Source organism: Babylonia areolata, chromosome 4 (assembly GCF_041734735.1).
Source record: "Babylonia areolata isolate BAREFJ2019XMU chromosome 4, ASM4173473v1, whole genome shotgun sequence".
Lineage (NCBI taxonomy): Eukaryota > Metazoa > Mollusca > Gastropoda > Neogastropoda > Buccinidae > Babylonia > Babylonia areolata.
Window position 1 is genome coordinate 12,954,801 of NC_134879.1, and position 16,811 is coordinate 12,971,611.

General features: G+C 42.5%; 1 protein-coding gene across 1 annotated transcript in view; it reads right to left on the reverse strand.

The window, feature by feature from the left end:
• Window positions 1–8,835: 8,835 nt before the first annotated feature.
• The window catches only part of LOC143280871 (ethyl acetate hydrolase-like), a 28,785-nt gene continuing 20,809 nt past the window's right edge, over window positions 8,836–16,811 (reverse strand). Inside the window, exon 8 of the mRNA XM_076585605.1 lies at window positions 8,836–15,404. Coding sequence (XP_076441720.1) covers window positions 15,331–15,404 — 74 coding nt within the window. The 3' untranslated portion in view covers window positions 8,836–15,330. The remainder of the gene's footprint in view (window positions 15,405–16,811) is intronic.

Sequence of the window (16,811 nt, forward strand, 5' to 3'; positions counted from 1 at the left end):
CACTGAGGGCTAAGAAGGGCTATGAAGTCTCGGCACCCTGAACTGGAACCCCGATGGAGTCACTGGAACCCCGCCGGGAAGCGTACCGATTGATGTGCCCTTGCCGTGCCGGGGTCAGCATAGCGACGGCCGCCTTGGAGAGGGTCCTAGACCTCGGCACATCCCCGTGCCGTGCGCGCGCGCGCACACACACACACACACACACACCACACACACACACACACACACACACACACATGGTCTCCGGCCATCCCAGTCTAGCCTCAGTCTTGACCGTACTGGGAACATCACCATGTCGACTGCCTCTATGATGGGTAGATCGGGCTGATCCCCTTCCTGTTGTGGCATTAAGCCCGTTCCAGTTTCGGGTTTGTTCAAGAGAGACCATGGTCAACTTATTTTTCCGTACACACACACACACACACACACACACACACACACACACATATATATATATATATATATATATATAGAGAGAGAGAGAGAGAGAGAGAGAGATGATAAAAAAGAAAACAAAAAACAACAACACTGTCGTTGTCGGCCTCCTTCCGTCTCGAGAGACGATGGCTGCACCAGAGAAGTAGTCACTGCCGGGCATTGCACTTCCTGCTGTGGCTCTGGAGACCGATGCTGGAGTCAGTGGCAATCTCCACTGCATGTGGGACAGATGTATGTAGATGCTGCCTGGTTTACAGAGTTTGACTTGCGTGTGGCTCTTTCCCCCCTCGGCGAGTCAATGCGGCTTCTCTCTGCTTGTTTCACCCCTCTCAGAATGGCAGATTTCCAGGGTCCACGTGAGATCGCAAGGCTTTCCCAGGACAGTACACCAATACCTGTACTTTTCAGGTCCCGTTTGCAATATATATATATATATATATATATATATATATATATATATATATATATATACATGTATATTGGGGTGTAGGGTATGAGGGGTTAGTGCATAGGCCTTCTTCTTCTGCGTTCACTCGTATGCACACGAGTGGGCTTTTACGTGTATGACCGTTTTTACCCCGCCATGTAGGCAGCCATACTCAGTTTTCGGGGGTGTGCATGCTGGGTATGTTCTTGTTTCCATAACCCACCGAACGCTGACATGGATTACAGGATCTTTAACGTGCGTATTTGATCTTCCGCATGCGTTTACACACGAAGGGGGTTCAGGCACTAGCAGGTCTGCACATATGTTGACCTGGGAGATCGTAAAAATCTCCACCCTTTACCCACCAGGCGCCGTCACCGTGATTCGAACCCGGGACCCTCAGATTGACAGTCCAACGCTTTAACCACTCGGCTATTGCGCCCGTCAGTGCATAGGCCTATCATGATGGCTGCAATGGGTTCAGTTGCGCCACTCGAGTGTTACACTAAAATGTATGTTTGGACATGATCCGCCCAATAACTGTTATCAATAATATTTTTTTCCAAAATAAAATTCGACCTCGCAACCATCACCGTTCTCTCTCTCTCTCTCTCTCTCTGAGTGTGTCACGGTGTGTGTGTGTGTGTGTGTGTGTGTGTGTGTGTGTGTGTGTGTGTGTGTGTGTGTGTGTGTGTGTGTGTGTGTGTGTGTGTGTGTGTGTGTGTGTGTGTGTGTGTGTGTGTGTTTTGCGTCAACATCAGACAGTCACTACCCTTTTATCGCCAACGAAGCATTTTATCACCAGACCTCGACCTTATTTATCTTCATTTTATCCCATTCTTCTTTATGTCATTGTCAGTGGTTTAACCTCAACTTTTACCTGTTGCTCAACATGCCTGTGATTTCTGTCTGCTTTGGCGCTCAGTGGCTGTTTTGGCCTAGCTCCGGCCCGCCCTTCTCCCCATCCCCCAGTCCCTTAGTGTCCACTACTGACATACGCAGCACCCTTGAGAAGACCACCGGACTGACTGGTCACATCATGTTCATGCAGCAAATTCACAGAAGACATATATCCTTCCCAGGGTTTACAGTTGAAGCTCTGTCTCCCATCCGGCCAGGGTTTTCAGTTGAAGCTCTGTCTCCCATCCGGCCAGGGTTTTCAGTTGAAGCTCTGTCTCCCATCCGGCCAGGGTTTTCAGTTGAAGCTCTGTCTCCCATCCGGCCAGGGTTTTCAGTTGAAGCTCTGTCTCCCATCCGGCCAGGGTTTACAGTTGAAGCTCTGTCTCCCATCCGGCCAGGGTTTTCAGTTGAAGCTCTGTCTCCCATCCGGCCAGGGTTTACAGTTGAAGCTCTGTCTCCAATCCGGCCAGGGTTTACAGTTGAAGCTCTGTCTCCAATCCGGCCAGGGTTTACAGTTGAAGCTCTGTCTCCCATCCGGCCAGGGTTTACAGTTGAAGCTCTGTCTCCCATCCGGCCAGGGTTTTCAGTTGAAGCTCTGTCTCCCATCCGGCCAGGGTTTTCAGTTGAAGCTCTGTCTCCCATCCGGCCAGGGTTTTCAGTTGAAGCTCTGTCTCCCATCCGGACAGGGTTTCTGCCACCTGCCGTCTCCTTCAAGTCGCTCCACTGGCGCTTGACTCATGGAACAGATGGTTCAAGCATTATACTCGTCGTTATACCCATGTCACACGGAAGATCCAGCATTTCCGTTATCTTTTCCTTCTTCGTCGTTCGTGGGCTGCAAATCACACGTTCATTTGTATGTACACCGGTGGGCTTTTACGTGTTATGACCGTTTTTACCCCGCCATGTAGGCAGCCATACTCCGTTTTCGGTGGTGTGTATGCTCGGTATGTTCTTGTTTCCATAACCCACCTAACGCTGACATGGATTACAGGATCATTAACGTGCGTATTCAGTTGATCTTCTGCTTGCGTATACACACGATGGGGGTTCAGGCACAAGCAGGTGTGCAAATATGTTGAGCTGGGAGATCGGAAAAAAACTCCACCCTTTAACCACCAGGCGCCGTTACCGAGATTCGAACCCAAGACTCTCAGATTGAAAGCCCAACACTTTAACCACCCGGCTAGTGGACCCGTCATTTCCTGTACCAACTTTGCAACCTATTAGAACCTTACACATCCCACTTCATAATCCACACCACTCGGATAGCCAACCAACAGTTCAGTGTACATACCAGCATGTCAGCCATCAAGAAGAAGAAGTTTGAGTCCCTGTTTCCCAACCAAATTTTCACCTCCACCAATACCACTCATGCTTTTGCCCCCACACTTGGTGGTGACCATCCCTGGGTGATCTTCAGTTGCCTGAAGACAAACGTAAAGTGTTGACTAGGGGCCTTAATTAACTCTCTCCATACGAACGGCGAAAGAGACGACGTTAACAGCGTTTCACCCCAATTACCACCATCAAAATATTGCAAGCGGAAGGCTCTTATACTGAAGAGGTGAATGTTGACAAAGAATACCACAATTCTAACGACGGAAGCTAAAGGTTGGGTCATTCAAACACCCACTGGACATCCGAGGGGTCTGTGTAGAGGAGAAGAGAGGACTGGCCGTACTGAGTGAGTTACGTTCGTGCCGGCACTCAAGCCCACTACCAACCGGGCCTGCACCCTGTTCCTGTGCCAGCGCTTCTTCACGAGGCTGCGCCTGGCTGCCCTGTTTGCCCAGGCCTCTCTGCCAGCTCCTCCATCGACAGAGGATACAGACATTACCAGTCTTTTCAAGACCCCCCTCCAACTGGACCTCCAAACCCAGGTGCTTTCCCTGCCTTGGACTTCTACATCGACACATGCATGAGGCAGATGAACCAGCCGCTGCAGCCCAAGCCTTTGTGACTCTCCAACCTGACCCCTGATGGGGGAAAAAAGAAAAAGCTCTGCAGGAGTTGAAGAGACATTGCCATAAAACCTGCTGACAAGGGTGGTGCAGTGGTCGTGTGGCGCAGAGACCTCTGCCTCCAAGAAGCCAGGTCTCAGCTGCCCAACACCACATTAACGGCCCTATCACCAAAGACACCACCAAGACCGACAGTGCACTCATCAGAAAGACCATCAATACGGCCATCGACAATGGTCGCCTTCCGGTTGAAGCCCACCATGCCATCATGAAAGAACTTCGCGAGTCCCCTCTGTACTTCCTCCCAAATATACACAAGACCAACAACCCTGGAGGACCGAAATCGTTTCGGCTTTCCTTGATTCAGTGTTCCAGCCATTGGTGGCTGCCCTGCCTGTCTACGTTAATGACACTAACCACACTCTGAACCCCCTGAACGACTTCTCCTTCCCTGCTGACTGCACTGAGAGGCACGGGTTCACCATGGACATTGTGTCTCTGTACACCAACATCCCCCACCAGGGAGGCCTGGTGGCTGTCAGACACGTTTTACCCCAGAGCTCCCTCAGTTAACCTCCATATTCCCATGATCTTTTTCCCTTCACTCACTCACTCTCGCACTCAGTCTCACTGCCCTGGGGCCCACATGCCCAGCTCCACTCACTTCTTTTCCCGGCTTTCAAGTCACCCTTCTCTGTTTATGGTGTCCTTTCTTGTTGAATTTTTTCTCACCCCTTTCCTTTCCTGGACAGTATGCTCGGTACTTTTCTGTCTCTCACTCATTCATTTCATTTGCCTGAAGATCGAAGAGCCTGTGCCTGATACGTCGCTTCTCGCATCCCATGTGTCGAATTTTACCAAGAATCTCATAGTCTCTCTCTCTCTCTGTTTTCTTCAGTTTAACGTCTATTCACTATAAGTGTTTTTAGACGGAAAGGAGTAAAGTAGTGTATAAAGGAAAGGGAATGCATGTGAATATTAGTGTTAAAAAAGAAAAGAAAAAAAGTTCATGTTATGTATCAGAGGAAAAGTATATTATAAGAAAAAGTCTAAAGAGGTTGTGGTGTGTATTGAGTGAGTTGTCAGGGGAAGGAGAATATGTATATGCATATCAACAAGTATTAACCTACAACAATGTAAATATAAATAACAGTATTAAATATAATACATCAAAGGAGGATACCAACTGGACTGGAGTTTAAAATTTCTGAAAACATTCTAAGCAATGAATAATCTGTGCGTGTGTGTGTGTGTGTGTGTGTGTGTGTGTGTGTGTGTGTGTGTGTGTGTGTGTGTGTGTGTGTGTGTGTGTGTGTGTGTGTTGTTTTGCAGAACTGAAGTGAATAAACTATGACAGAGAAAACCAAACCGATCGAGTTGGCACACACGATTGACAGACACATATGTCACGATCAACTGTTAATCACTCTCACTGGTATTATACCTCGTCTGAATGACCCTGTTTAGCCGTCTCTGTGGCAATTGTTGGCTGTTGTATGCAATATTGCATCGTCAGCAGAAACTGACTCGGACATGCGTTCGCCAGCCAGTTCAATACGGATATTATGCCATGAGTCATCCGGCAGGAGTATCCTATTTTTTATTTTCACTCAGTGACATACGGATACTATATGCTATACTGACTGTGATTATATGTAGGCTACTAGCGTGTTTTTAGGCACTGAAACTGAATGTGTCATTAAAATTCTCTGTTTTTCTGTTGTTGTTTCTTTCTTTGATTCATTCTTTGCCTAATTCTTTCTTTAATAGTTAGTAATCATAGTCATCCGGGTACTGCGCTCGTCTGTCGACCAGAAGTTGACTCTCTCGGCTGCATACGTGTGTGTACATATTATATATATACACTGTCGGCGTACATGTGTTTATGTGCGCGCGTGTTTGTGTGTCCCCTCAAAGTACGCCGGCGCGCACACACGCTTGTGTGTGTGTGTGTGTGTGTGTGTGTGTGTGTGTGTGTGTGTGTGTGTGTGACTGAGCAGCGTGCCAACTCTAGCGGTGTCAGTGTAACATCTAGATAACTCATGTACTGAAGCGCTTTTTATTTTTCAGTTTTCTTTCTTAACTTTTCATTTCTTTTCTTCTTCTTCCTTTTATTCCCCTTCTTCTTTTTCCTTGTGTGCACATGCTGTTGACATTGCCTCGTTTTAGTCTGGGCTCAGTGCTATACATGCGAATTATTTCCACACACAGTTTTAGTCCGTCGACTTTTCGAGTTCGTCAGTCAGTGTGTGCGCCATGTGTCAGTCCGTCAGTCGTTGCTGCCGGCAGCCATGTCAGTGCTATGTACTGCTGTACGGGTTGTTGACAGTGTACACACACACCGGCACTCACTCGATCCTGTTGAAACAGGCTATACCGGCGTACGTGGCATCAAGTCTTGAAAGCAATTACACACCGCGTGAACGTTGTGCACCGGCAGTTCTCGTTCCGGTATATACCGGCGCTAGTTTGTCGGTCAGCCAGGCAGGGTCTTTTGTGAAAATTATATTGCTGTTGGGGTTGACATTATGTACATGGCAATGTTACTAGGAAAAACAAAACATAAATCAAACAGAACCAAACAAGCTTGAATGAAGCCGTGTGGCATTCGTCAGTCAAACCTAAAAACACGACTGAGATTGAATCTTCATGAGAGAGAGACTCGGCGGAGAGAGAGAGAGAGAGAGGACAAGAAAAATTCTTTATTATCGAGGATAATAGATATAAAGCACTGGCGCGCTTTTTTTTCATCCAGTCCCCGCCCGGCGGGAACAGGGTCTACACTACATAAAACTTCATTATATATGTCATTGCATGCACTACACAATGCTAGTTAAAGTCATAGAATGCGAATACACACCACAGCTTCATTCAAGCTTGTTTGGTTCTGTTTGGGTTTTTTTTCCCCCTAGTAACATTGCCATGTACATGTACAGAGAGAGGGAGAGAGAGAGAGAAAGAGAGGATAACTTCAATTTCAAATGTACGCTCAGCAAACAATGGAAAAGCAGAACACTGATAAGAGAATAATGCTTGCTGTAACAAGTGATTTAGGCTGTGGCCTCATCAGTCTTGACACACATACATAAACAGATAATGCGCAGTTGTCGATAAACCGTACGTGAGTGATATCGCTCGTCTACTGATGAACTTAAAGTGTGCTAGCTTGACTTAGGCTGGAGGGGGTAATATGAGTATGTGCATGCGCATGAGTGTGTGTGTGTGTGCGCGCGAGGGCACGCTGGTGTGTGTATGTGTGTGTGTGTGACACAGAGAGAGAGAGAGAGAGACCGTGTGTGTGTGTGTGGGTGTGTGTGTACGCATGTGTGTTTATGTCTAAGCACGTGCGTGCGACGGTGTCAGTGTGTGCGCGAGTGTGTATGAGAGAGAGGGGGGTTCTGTGTGTGTGTGTGGGGGGGGGGGGGGAAGTGTGTGTGGGGAAGTGTGTGTGTGTGTGGGGAAGTGTGTGTGGGGAAGTGTGAGCAAGTGCGTGCGTCAGTGTTTGTAAATCTCTCTCTCTCTCTCTCTCACAGTTCCATATTTCCTCTTAAATTGTTTTGCAAAATGCCTCACCTCTGCTCTAGGTCAGAACCAAGAACTGGTCAAATATGCGACGTGAGTAAAAAGGATTGGGATGAACATTCAGCGCATACCGTACACGGACGCGTGGATTGCATCGAAGTGCCCTGTTGCATTTGAAAAGAATGTTACAACAGCTTCAAAATTTTGCCATTATTGAGGTTACTTCGCAGGTGAACGAACCCCTGTCGCTCCTTGTGCGGCTTTTCTGCCAGCAAACATTTCTTTTCTTGTTTGAAGATTATTCAGAATAATGCAACCTATTTGGTCTTAATAAAAAAAAAAAAATAATAGAAAAAAGAAAAGAAAGAGAAAACAAGGGTGTGTTACATGGTTATTTTTTTTGCGTGTTTTTGTTTTAAAAGGCACTGCCAACGTCTGTCCATATGATCAATGACAGTACAAACTTACTGCTTTTGTATGCACGTATTTCAGTAGATCTGTTCCCCTCCCTTTGCTATTTCAGATTGTTTGGATAACCGTCAACAAAGCGCTCTCCGAGTTCTTTTTCTTCTTTCCATTACACGACCAACATCAACTTGCGATGACTCTGTCGTGGTACATGCATGCTGGGTATTTTCGTGTCTCCATACCCACCGAACACTGACATAGGTTATAGGATCTATAATGTGCATATTTGATATTCTGCGTGCGTATATACACGAAGGGGGTTCAGGCACTAGCAGGTCTGCACATATGTTGACCTGAGAGATTGGAAAAATCTCCACCCTTACCCACCAGGCGCTGTTACTGGGATTGGAACCCGGGACCCTCAGATTGAAAATCCAACGCTTAAACCACTCAGGTATTGCGCCTGTCAAAGGAAAAACCCCCAAAAACAAACAATCCCCCCCCAAAAAAAAACAAAAAACAAACAACAACAACAACAACCACCAAAAACAACAAAACCAACCAACCAACCAAACAACAAACTGAAATTATACACCTATCCATGAACAAGAGACTAAGGCAGATTACAACTGAAGAATAAAAGGGCAAAGAAACACAAAACAAATTGTTATTTTCCATGGACATAGTCTTTAATTTCATCCTACTTGCTTCACAAAATGTGGCATTTCATACAGATCACCCAAAACAATTTCAAAGCCTTGTGACAAAAAGAAAAATCTCCAAGGACACCATCTGTTCATGTACAGCTGGATAATCCACCTTCACAAATTTGCGTTTTTCAGAAATGCAAAATGTATATATTGCACAAAAATTTGTAAGCATTGCTAAACAATGGCACAAAAAGCTGATTCTACCATTCTTGGCCAAGAAGGTCCTCACAAAAATTCACTACAAAATTCCTAAAAAAAAAACAAAACCCAGCTATCATTTTCGTTTTGCTATTGATCAGAAATTAAGTTGAATGCAAAATATGATTAAGCAATTGCCGTCCAATTCACAGATAAAATAAAAACATGTATGATTAGATACACAGAGGTATATATATATATATACATATATATATATATATATGCATATATATATGTACATGTACATATGTATGTATATATATATATATATATATATATAGAGAGAGAGAGAGAGAGAGAGAGAGAGAGAGAGAGATACACATACACATTACAAAACAACTCACAAGAACATCAATGCAAATGAAGAATCATACAATCCTAGAAGTATGATTGTAGCAATTGCACTTCAAAGAATCTGCAATAGCAGATGCAACAATTCATGTATACACTTCCTTCAAAAAGTATACAAATACTTTTGCAGAGAACAAAATAAAACATCTAACACAAGTGCGTCTTCATTCTCTGACTGAAACCACACTCCTGACAAAGTGGCAAATCCATGGTTTTCAATCTTAAAAAAAAAAAAAAACGAAGAAAAAAAGTTTTGAAGTAAAAAAAAGAAAGAAAGAACGATAAGGATCCTGGCCATTTATGGCCCACCAGTTGAATAACATCAAGACTCAAAAGGCTGGGATGATTGTATAGCAGATGACTGACTGCCATGTCTTCGCTTTCCCCAGAAACCCTCTGCCTTCTTCTTCTTCTTCTGCGTTCGTGGCTGCAACTCCCACGTTCACTCGCATGTACACGAGTGGGCTTTTACGTGCATGACCGTTTTTACCCCGCCATGTAGGCAGCCATACTCCGCTTTCGGGGGTGTGCATGCTGGGTATGTTCTTGTTTCCATAACCCACCGAACGCTGACATGGATTACAGGATCTTTAACGTGCGTATTTGATCTTCTGCATGCATTTACACACGAAGGGGGTTCAGGCACTAGCAGGTCTGCACATATGTTGACCTTGGAGATCCGAAAAATCTCCACCCTTTACCCACCAAGCGCTGTCACCGTGATTTGAACCCGGGACCCTCTGATTGAAAGTCCAACGCTTTAACCACTCGGCTATTGCGCCCGTCGAAACCCTCTGCCAACACATGGGTCATTGATAAAAAAAAAATTTTTAAAAGAGAAAAAAAAAGTGCCAATACTGAATACTGAAATATACCGCAACCCAATGACCTCAAAACAATTTTGTCACCCCAAATTTAGCCACTTATGAACCTGAACTTCAAGGGATGTTACTCTATTAAAAAGAAAAAATAGTTCATAAGGGGCTGTTCTGTTAATGTGGTCTTTTTCACATTCATACAATCTTTCGCTTCAGTTTTATCTAATCATTTTGTGATGAAGCCAAAGAAATGAGGCAGCTACGTTCTGATAAGAAAAGTTACTGTAAGTACAAATTTGCATGTGCGTTGGTTGATTTACTATGACAAAATGGCAAGAACAGGCTCAGCAGACGACAGGGCTGAGGTGTGTGCATACTTTGTCAACTGAAAAATGAACAGGATCAACAGGAGGCTTGCTAGCTCTTTCCTTTTTCATTTGCACAAAAGTTATCTGGAGCACGAGTGTGCACCCTGCAATCAATTTTCAGTAGACCAAGGCAATATTTCACTTCATGCATTTTATCAGAACAACTGGAAATGTGATATGCTCATGCCCCAAGACCATCAAATCGTGTCCAAGTCTACTGTCATGCTAGATCTTTTGAAGTACTCCCTGAAAAATATTTTCATTAATTGATATCATGAATGAGGACTGTACCAAAGGTTAAGAAATTTTAAACATTTTGATTTGACTTGCATTTGCAGAAGCTGGACTGCCTTCCAGATAGATGATTAGTATATCTTTATTGTTCAGAAATCAGGATGGCCAATGATGCTAGTTAAGATTTTTAAATGGTGAAAAGTAAAAGTAAAAGGAAAAAGTAAAAGGAATAGTAAAGTAAGCATTCCTGTTGAGGAAAATACTGATCTTATCAAAGAAATACAAGAACAACTTTTGGTTCTGTCAAAGCGAGAGTCAAAAACAAAAAGCAAAATGCCACAAATAATGAAAGATGGGAATCCCTGCTAAATGAACTGAAATCATAAATCTGACACTTGAAGTGGCTTTAGAAGTGTGCACTCCTTACAGAAAAGGAAGAGAGATGAATCTTCTCATCACAGTGAGTCAATCAATCCACAGAGGAGGATAAGCCCAGAGAAAAAAAACAAAACAAAAAAAAACAACCCCAAAAAAACAGAAGCAAACCATCATCTTACCAACCCACTGATATCATTTCCAGGGAAACTGATATTTTACTTCTGATATGGAATATCATGGCCGTAGTCCTTATCCCATCTACCGCTCTGTTCTGGTAAACAACATGAACTTGAACCTGCCTGATTTAGTGGATTGCATTTAAAATTGTTGCTCCACTCTGTCGAGTTTCACTCTCCACCTATTCTTGCAGTCTTTCTCGAGGCTGAGAGCTTCAGTCTTTAATGCAATAAACTGTCTTTTCAAGAATTTTTAACTAAAGAAATTGTGCAAACAATACTCTGGGTACAAGAATGTGGAAGCCCATGGAAGCAATCATAAGAGAACTGGCTGCCATGATGGAAGCAAATATTGGAATTCTGATATTGCAAATAATGGATTAAGCATCAGGACCTCTGATCTTTAAAACTTCCATAAAAGTTTCCACACAAAAAAAGAGGAAGAATATCAATAATAATTGTATCAAACTTTCACCCAATATAGAAATGCCTTGTATATGAAAGAAAAATCATCCATGTGGATGATAATAATGACACTTTCTGCTGATGATTCTGCAAGAAGAAAGTGTTGGCATCAAACTGCCAATTTACATCACTGACACCATCAACTGTTCTTACTCTGTATCATTCAACCAGAGTGCACACTGATCCAGACTGACTGTAAACTAAGTTACCAAACAACAAATACAATGATCTGAAAATTTTAGCCATGTTTAAAAAAAAACACCAAATAATACATTGATTATTTGCATGTCAAAACCTTCTACACTGGGTCTGACAGGAGGTAATAAAAATAGGAGTTCCAAACCATAGTTTTGAATGTACACTTCGTGGAGGGAGCAAAACATGTGAGAATTTGTAATGCACCCATACACTTGCACACCCAAATACATGCTCCCTCTGCCTTAAACAGTTTTGTGACTTTTGGAGTGTCAGACATTCATGTTTAAAAAAAAAAAAAAAGTAGATAGGATATCTGACCCCTCCATCACCCCAACAAAAAAACAAGAAAGCCAATGCATTCCTTGACTCATGCGTGATTCTTACTAAATTTACTACTGTGAATTACTGTTGGAGGGAAAATAGTGTTTAGGATATATCTGAAGTATTGAAATGGAACACTTGATATTTGGGAAACTTTCAGTGTTGTTATATCAAACAATGAAGGAAGTACTGGCCAACACCGACAGCAGTGGAAGCCAAACTGTACGGCACCCTGGAGGAGCTGCGATGGATGGCAGCCTTCATCGAGGACACCGGGCTGCTCATCTAATGGGAGGCGAACGAGGAAGAAGAAGAAATATCAATCAAGTATCAAATGTGTAATTGATGAAAGAATTATGTAAGGATAGGAACTGGAATATTTGTTATCATGTCCATGCTTCAAAATCCACAAAAATATTCAATATATATTTCACTTAAGATGATTTTTTTGTTTGTTATAGCTTATCATTTTGTCCACCATTTTCTAAGATTCCTTTTGGTTGTTGAGCTCTTATGGACAGTTCTTAACTCTCTCCATACGAACGGCGAAAGAGATGACGTTAACAGCGTTTCACCCCAATTACCATCATCAAAATATTGCAAGTGGAAGGCTCTTATACTGAAGAGGTGAATGTTGACAAAGAATACCACAATTCTGACGATGGAAGCTAAAGGTTGGGTCATTCAGACACCCACTGGACATCCGAGGGGTCTGTGTAGAGGAGAAGAGAGGACTGACCGTACTGAGTGAGTTAAACAGCTGGACAAAGATACAAGTGTCTGATGTGACCACTGTCGGTATGACAAGAATTTGAGAACTACACATGTACAATCATGCACCGAAGCTTGTATGGATATTAAAAACAATCAATCAGCAATTGTTGATATTGCACTAAGTGAGTTGCAAACATAACGCAGCAACAGTGTAATCATGCATGTGGTAAAACTCTTCGTGCTGGGATATTTCAATTCAGTTTAGTCATGAACCTGGATGTGTGTAAATGGAAGAGGGGTGTGGGGGGGCTGGGGTATGTGAGGGGGTAACTGATTCACAGCTACACCACTGATCATTTTCTTATTGTGCGACTGCTGGTTTTACAGGCAGAAAACTCGAATTTCAGACAGAAAGAAATGAAAGAGTGAGGCTGGCAATAGAAGGGTAACAATTTGCTGGCACTGCTATTGGTGTCATCAAATTTTGTCACAAATAACATCCTTTTGTTAATTTTATTTTTTGTCATAATTCTGACATATTAATGTTACATACATATTGCAGTAGCTAACAGACTGCTTTTACAGATATTTACCAGCCTGCCTGGTATGGTTTATCCAGTACTTGCAGTTGCTGACAAAATGCCAATGTAACGTTTACCATTGGGACCCCCCTCAACCCCCCAGCCTCCCCCCCCCACACATGTACAAATACGTATATACAGACAACCAAGAGAGTTATTAATAAATAGAATCACCCTGTGTACAATCATGAGTCAAAACAATGAATAAAAAAAGTCAAACAACATAAACACATTGCTTGTTCACAGGATAAGTACATATTGCCAATTCATTCCGCTGTGCACAATGCAGTCATTGGCTGATAGTTTTGATTGTCTGCTTGCAGAAAGCTGGATCATAAACGTTCTCATGGCAAAATGTGACATTTACCAGAAATGTTTTCATCATTATTGAAGCCCTTGGATGCGAATATAAAATTCGCCAATGCATTCTTGTCTGAACATGGACGGGCCACTTTTAAAATACCTAAGCGTATCAACTTTTCAGAAGACTATACTGAAGAAACTGAAGTCAGTGTGTGTGTGTGTGTGAGTGTGTGTGTGTGTGTGTGTGTGTGTGTGACAATTGTGTATGTGTGTGAATGTATTATACATGAGTATACATACCTTTGAGTAAAAACTGAGCATAACAAATGTGACACAAACATTCAGTGACCAAAGCTCAATAGCAATGTAACATATCTGAAACAAAAACTACTGCAAGTTTTTTCCCCCAATAAAAGTTAGTCCACGATGACCCCTTGATAAATGGACTAGCGAAACAAATTCAGATAATGCTGTGTGGCTTTGTTCAATAGATAATCATCTAAATCTAAACTGCATGTCATTGCTTTCCCTTTCTCAATGGACTAGCATAACAAATTCAGATAATGCTGTGTGGCTTTTCTCAATCAAGATAATCACCTGAATCTAAACTACGTGTGATCACTTTCCCTTTTTCCCACACAATAAAAGAGTTTGGTGCAAATAAAGAGTTTGATGTATTTCATCACAAGTGATATCCAATGGGTATAGTCATCTGCTCCGAACAGGGAGCCACAATCGTGTGAAAGGGAATGTATATGCGTTAAAAGCTTGAGTGAACCTGTGTATGAAGGATCAGTGAACTGTGCAACTTCACAAACTTGTCAATTGCCATTCATGAACAGCAGAACGAGAAAAAAAACAAAAAAACAAACAAGAACAACAATCTGCACATGCAAAGCTTGCATCAGTGAATCATGCAAAATTGAATGGTGAAATTTCATTGATGAGAAATGTCATGAAAGGCAAAAATGTCAAATGATACATTGAAAGTGTGAAAAACATGATAGTCTGTAGCAAGTCAATTACAAAGTCTACAATCAAATGACTTGATTCTGTATATAAATAGTCTCTTTATGACCTTGATCTACAGGATCATCCTTAAGGTCACATTTAAGACAAATCACGGACAACTATTTTTCTGTCAGATTTTAAACAGTGACGTAAAACGTCAAAAGTTAAATGGTATACATTAGGATATTGTCTTTGGACCTGTCTGTGCACACACTGTGCCTCTTAGTCCATGAAATGATGTGAGTGTTCATGAAAATACATATAGAAAGACGTGTGTGCATGTATGTGTGTGTGTGCATTTGCATTTGAGCAGGTATGTCTGCAAATTAGAAATCTCTTTAGTCATCATTGTCAGTAACACTAATTTTGTGAGAATGTTATGTCATCACACTTCATAAAGTGCCTTTAGATAGCCCAATATTTATTAACAATAACCGTAACTTGAAATGAGCGATGATGATTACTTTGATATGACATCACATGGACTTTTCTGTTATAAAAAATATATACACAGATACAAAAAAAGTACAGGCTGTATAAAAATATTGCACTGACAACACAATAACAGCATAAAACAATGTGGTACCCAAAACATTGGGAAAGTTTAAAAAGAAAGTTTTTAAAGCAACAATACCCACAAAAATCTCTCATCTAAAATACACTGAACATGTGAATTCTTCATCTTACATCTTCAATGGCCTGCTAGTCAACAATGAATGACATACTGTGACAGACAAGTTTTTGGTTAAAACATACCGTACAGTTTCTATTCTCAACGTTTGTGACAAGTTCAACATTGGGGTGCATAACTATTCAACAATCAGTTGTGTTGGTGTGACAATTGTTCAAGAAGTTCCATTCCTTTTTATGAAGGGGATGATCTTGTCTAGGGCTCTTCTGATCAATTCCTTGAAGTGTCCTGTGACAGAAAAAGTGGAATTATCAGCAACTGAAAATAATGATGAATTCTAGCACATACAATATCACTTTTTCAATACCTCAAACTAATGAATAGTTAGGTTAAAGGTCACACTGGTGTTTACAACCTGTAGGGGCAGTGAATACATATCCACTAAGTCTAGGGCTCAGCATAGGAAGGCAAGGTCCTTCTTCTTCTTCTGCGTTCACTCGTATGCACACGAGTGGGCTTTTACGTGTAAGACCGTTTTTACCCCGCCATGTAGGCAGCCATACTCCGTTTTCGGGGGTGATTTGAACCCGGGACCCTCAGACTGACAGTCCAACGCTTTAACCACTCGGCTATTGCGCCCGTCAGGAAGGCAAGGTCCAATCCTCTCCTTCCACTGTTTTAACCTTCCCTGACCAAAGTCAGGTACCCATACACATCTTGGGTGGAGTGAGAAAAACCAACATAAAGTGCCTTTCCCAAGGGACATAACACACCATGCTTAAACAGGGCCTTGAACCCAGATCACTGGTGAACTCTGGATCAGAAGTCCAATACCCATCTGATTCGGCCATGGTGTCTCCAATGACCAGTCACAAAACGTTAAATGTCAAAACAGAAGTCCAATACCCAACCGATTCGGCCATGGTGTCTCCAATGACCAGTTACAACACGTTAAATGTCTTCTTCTTCTTCTGCGTTCGTGGGCTGCAACTCCCATGTTCACTCGTATGCACACGAGCGGGCTTTTATGTGTATGACCGTTTTTACCCCGCCATGTAGGCAGCCATACTCTGTTTTTGGGGGGTGTGCATGCTGGGTATGTTCTTGTTTCCATAACCCACCGAATGCTGACATGGATTACAGGATCTTTAACGTGCGTATTTGATCTTCTGCTTGCATATACACACGAAGGGGGTTCAGGCACTAGCAGGTCTGCACATATGTTGACCTGTGAGATCGTAAAAATCTCCACCCTTTACCCACCAGGCGCCGTCACCGTGATTTGAACCCGGGACCCTCAGATTGACAGTCCAACGCTTTAACCACTCGGCTATTGCGCCCGTCGTTAAATGTCAAAACTACCATAATGTCAGTCATAAGGTTCAGGTTTATTTTCTGAGTAAAAGAGAAGTAACAAAAAATGGGATGAACCTGTACGTTCAATGTCGTCAGCACCAGTAAATGAATGACACAACACGGAATGACACACCAGAATGACAAAACAAAATAACACTATAAAACATTATAGACAACAGTCTGGAGAAAAACTAGTCTTTCCAGGATATCAAGAGTCGAATAGCGTCTCACTCATCTGATTCACCATTTTATCTGGAATTCATTTAATGTTCAAAAGTATCCCATTACGCCTGAATACCGCTCTCTCGAACTCAAAATGCCATATCATGGATTCAAACA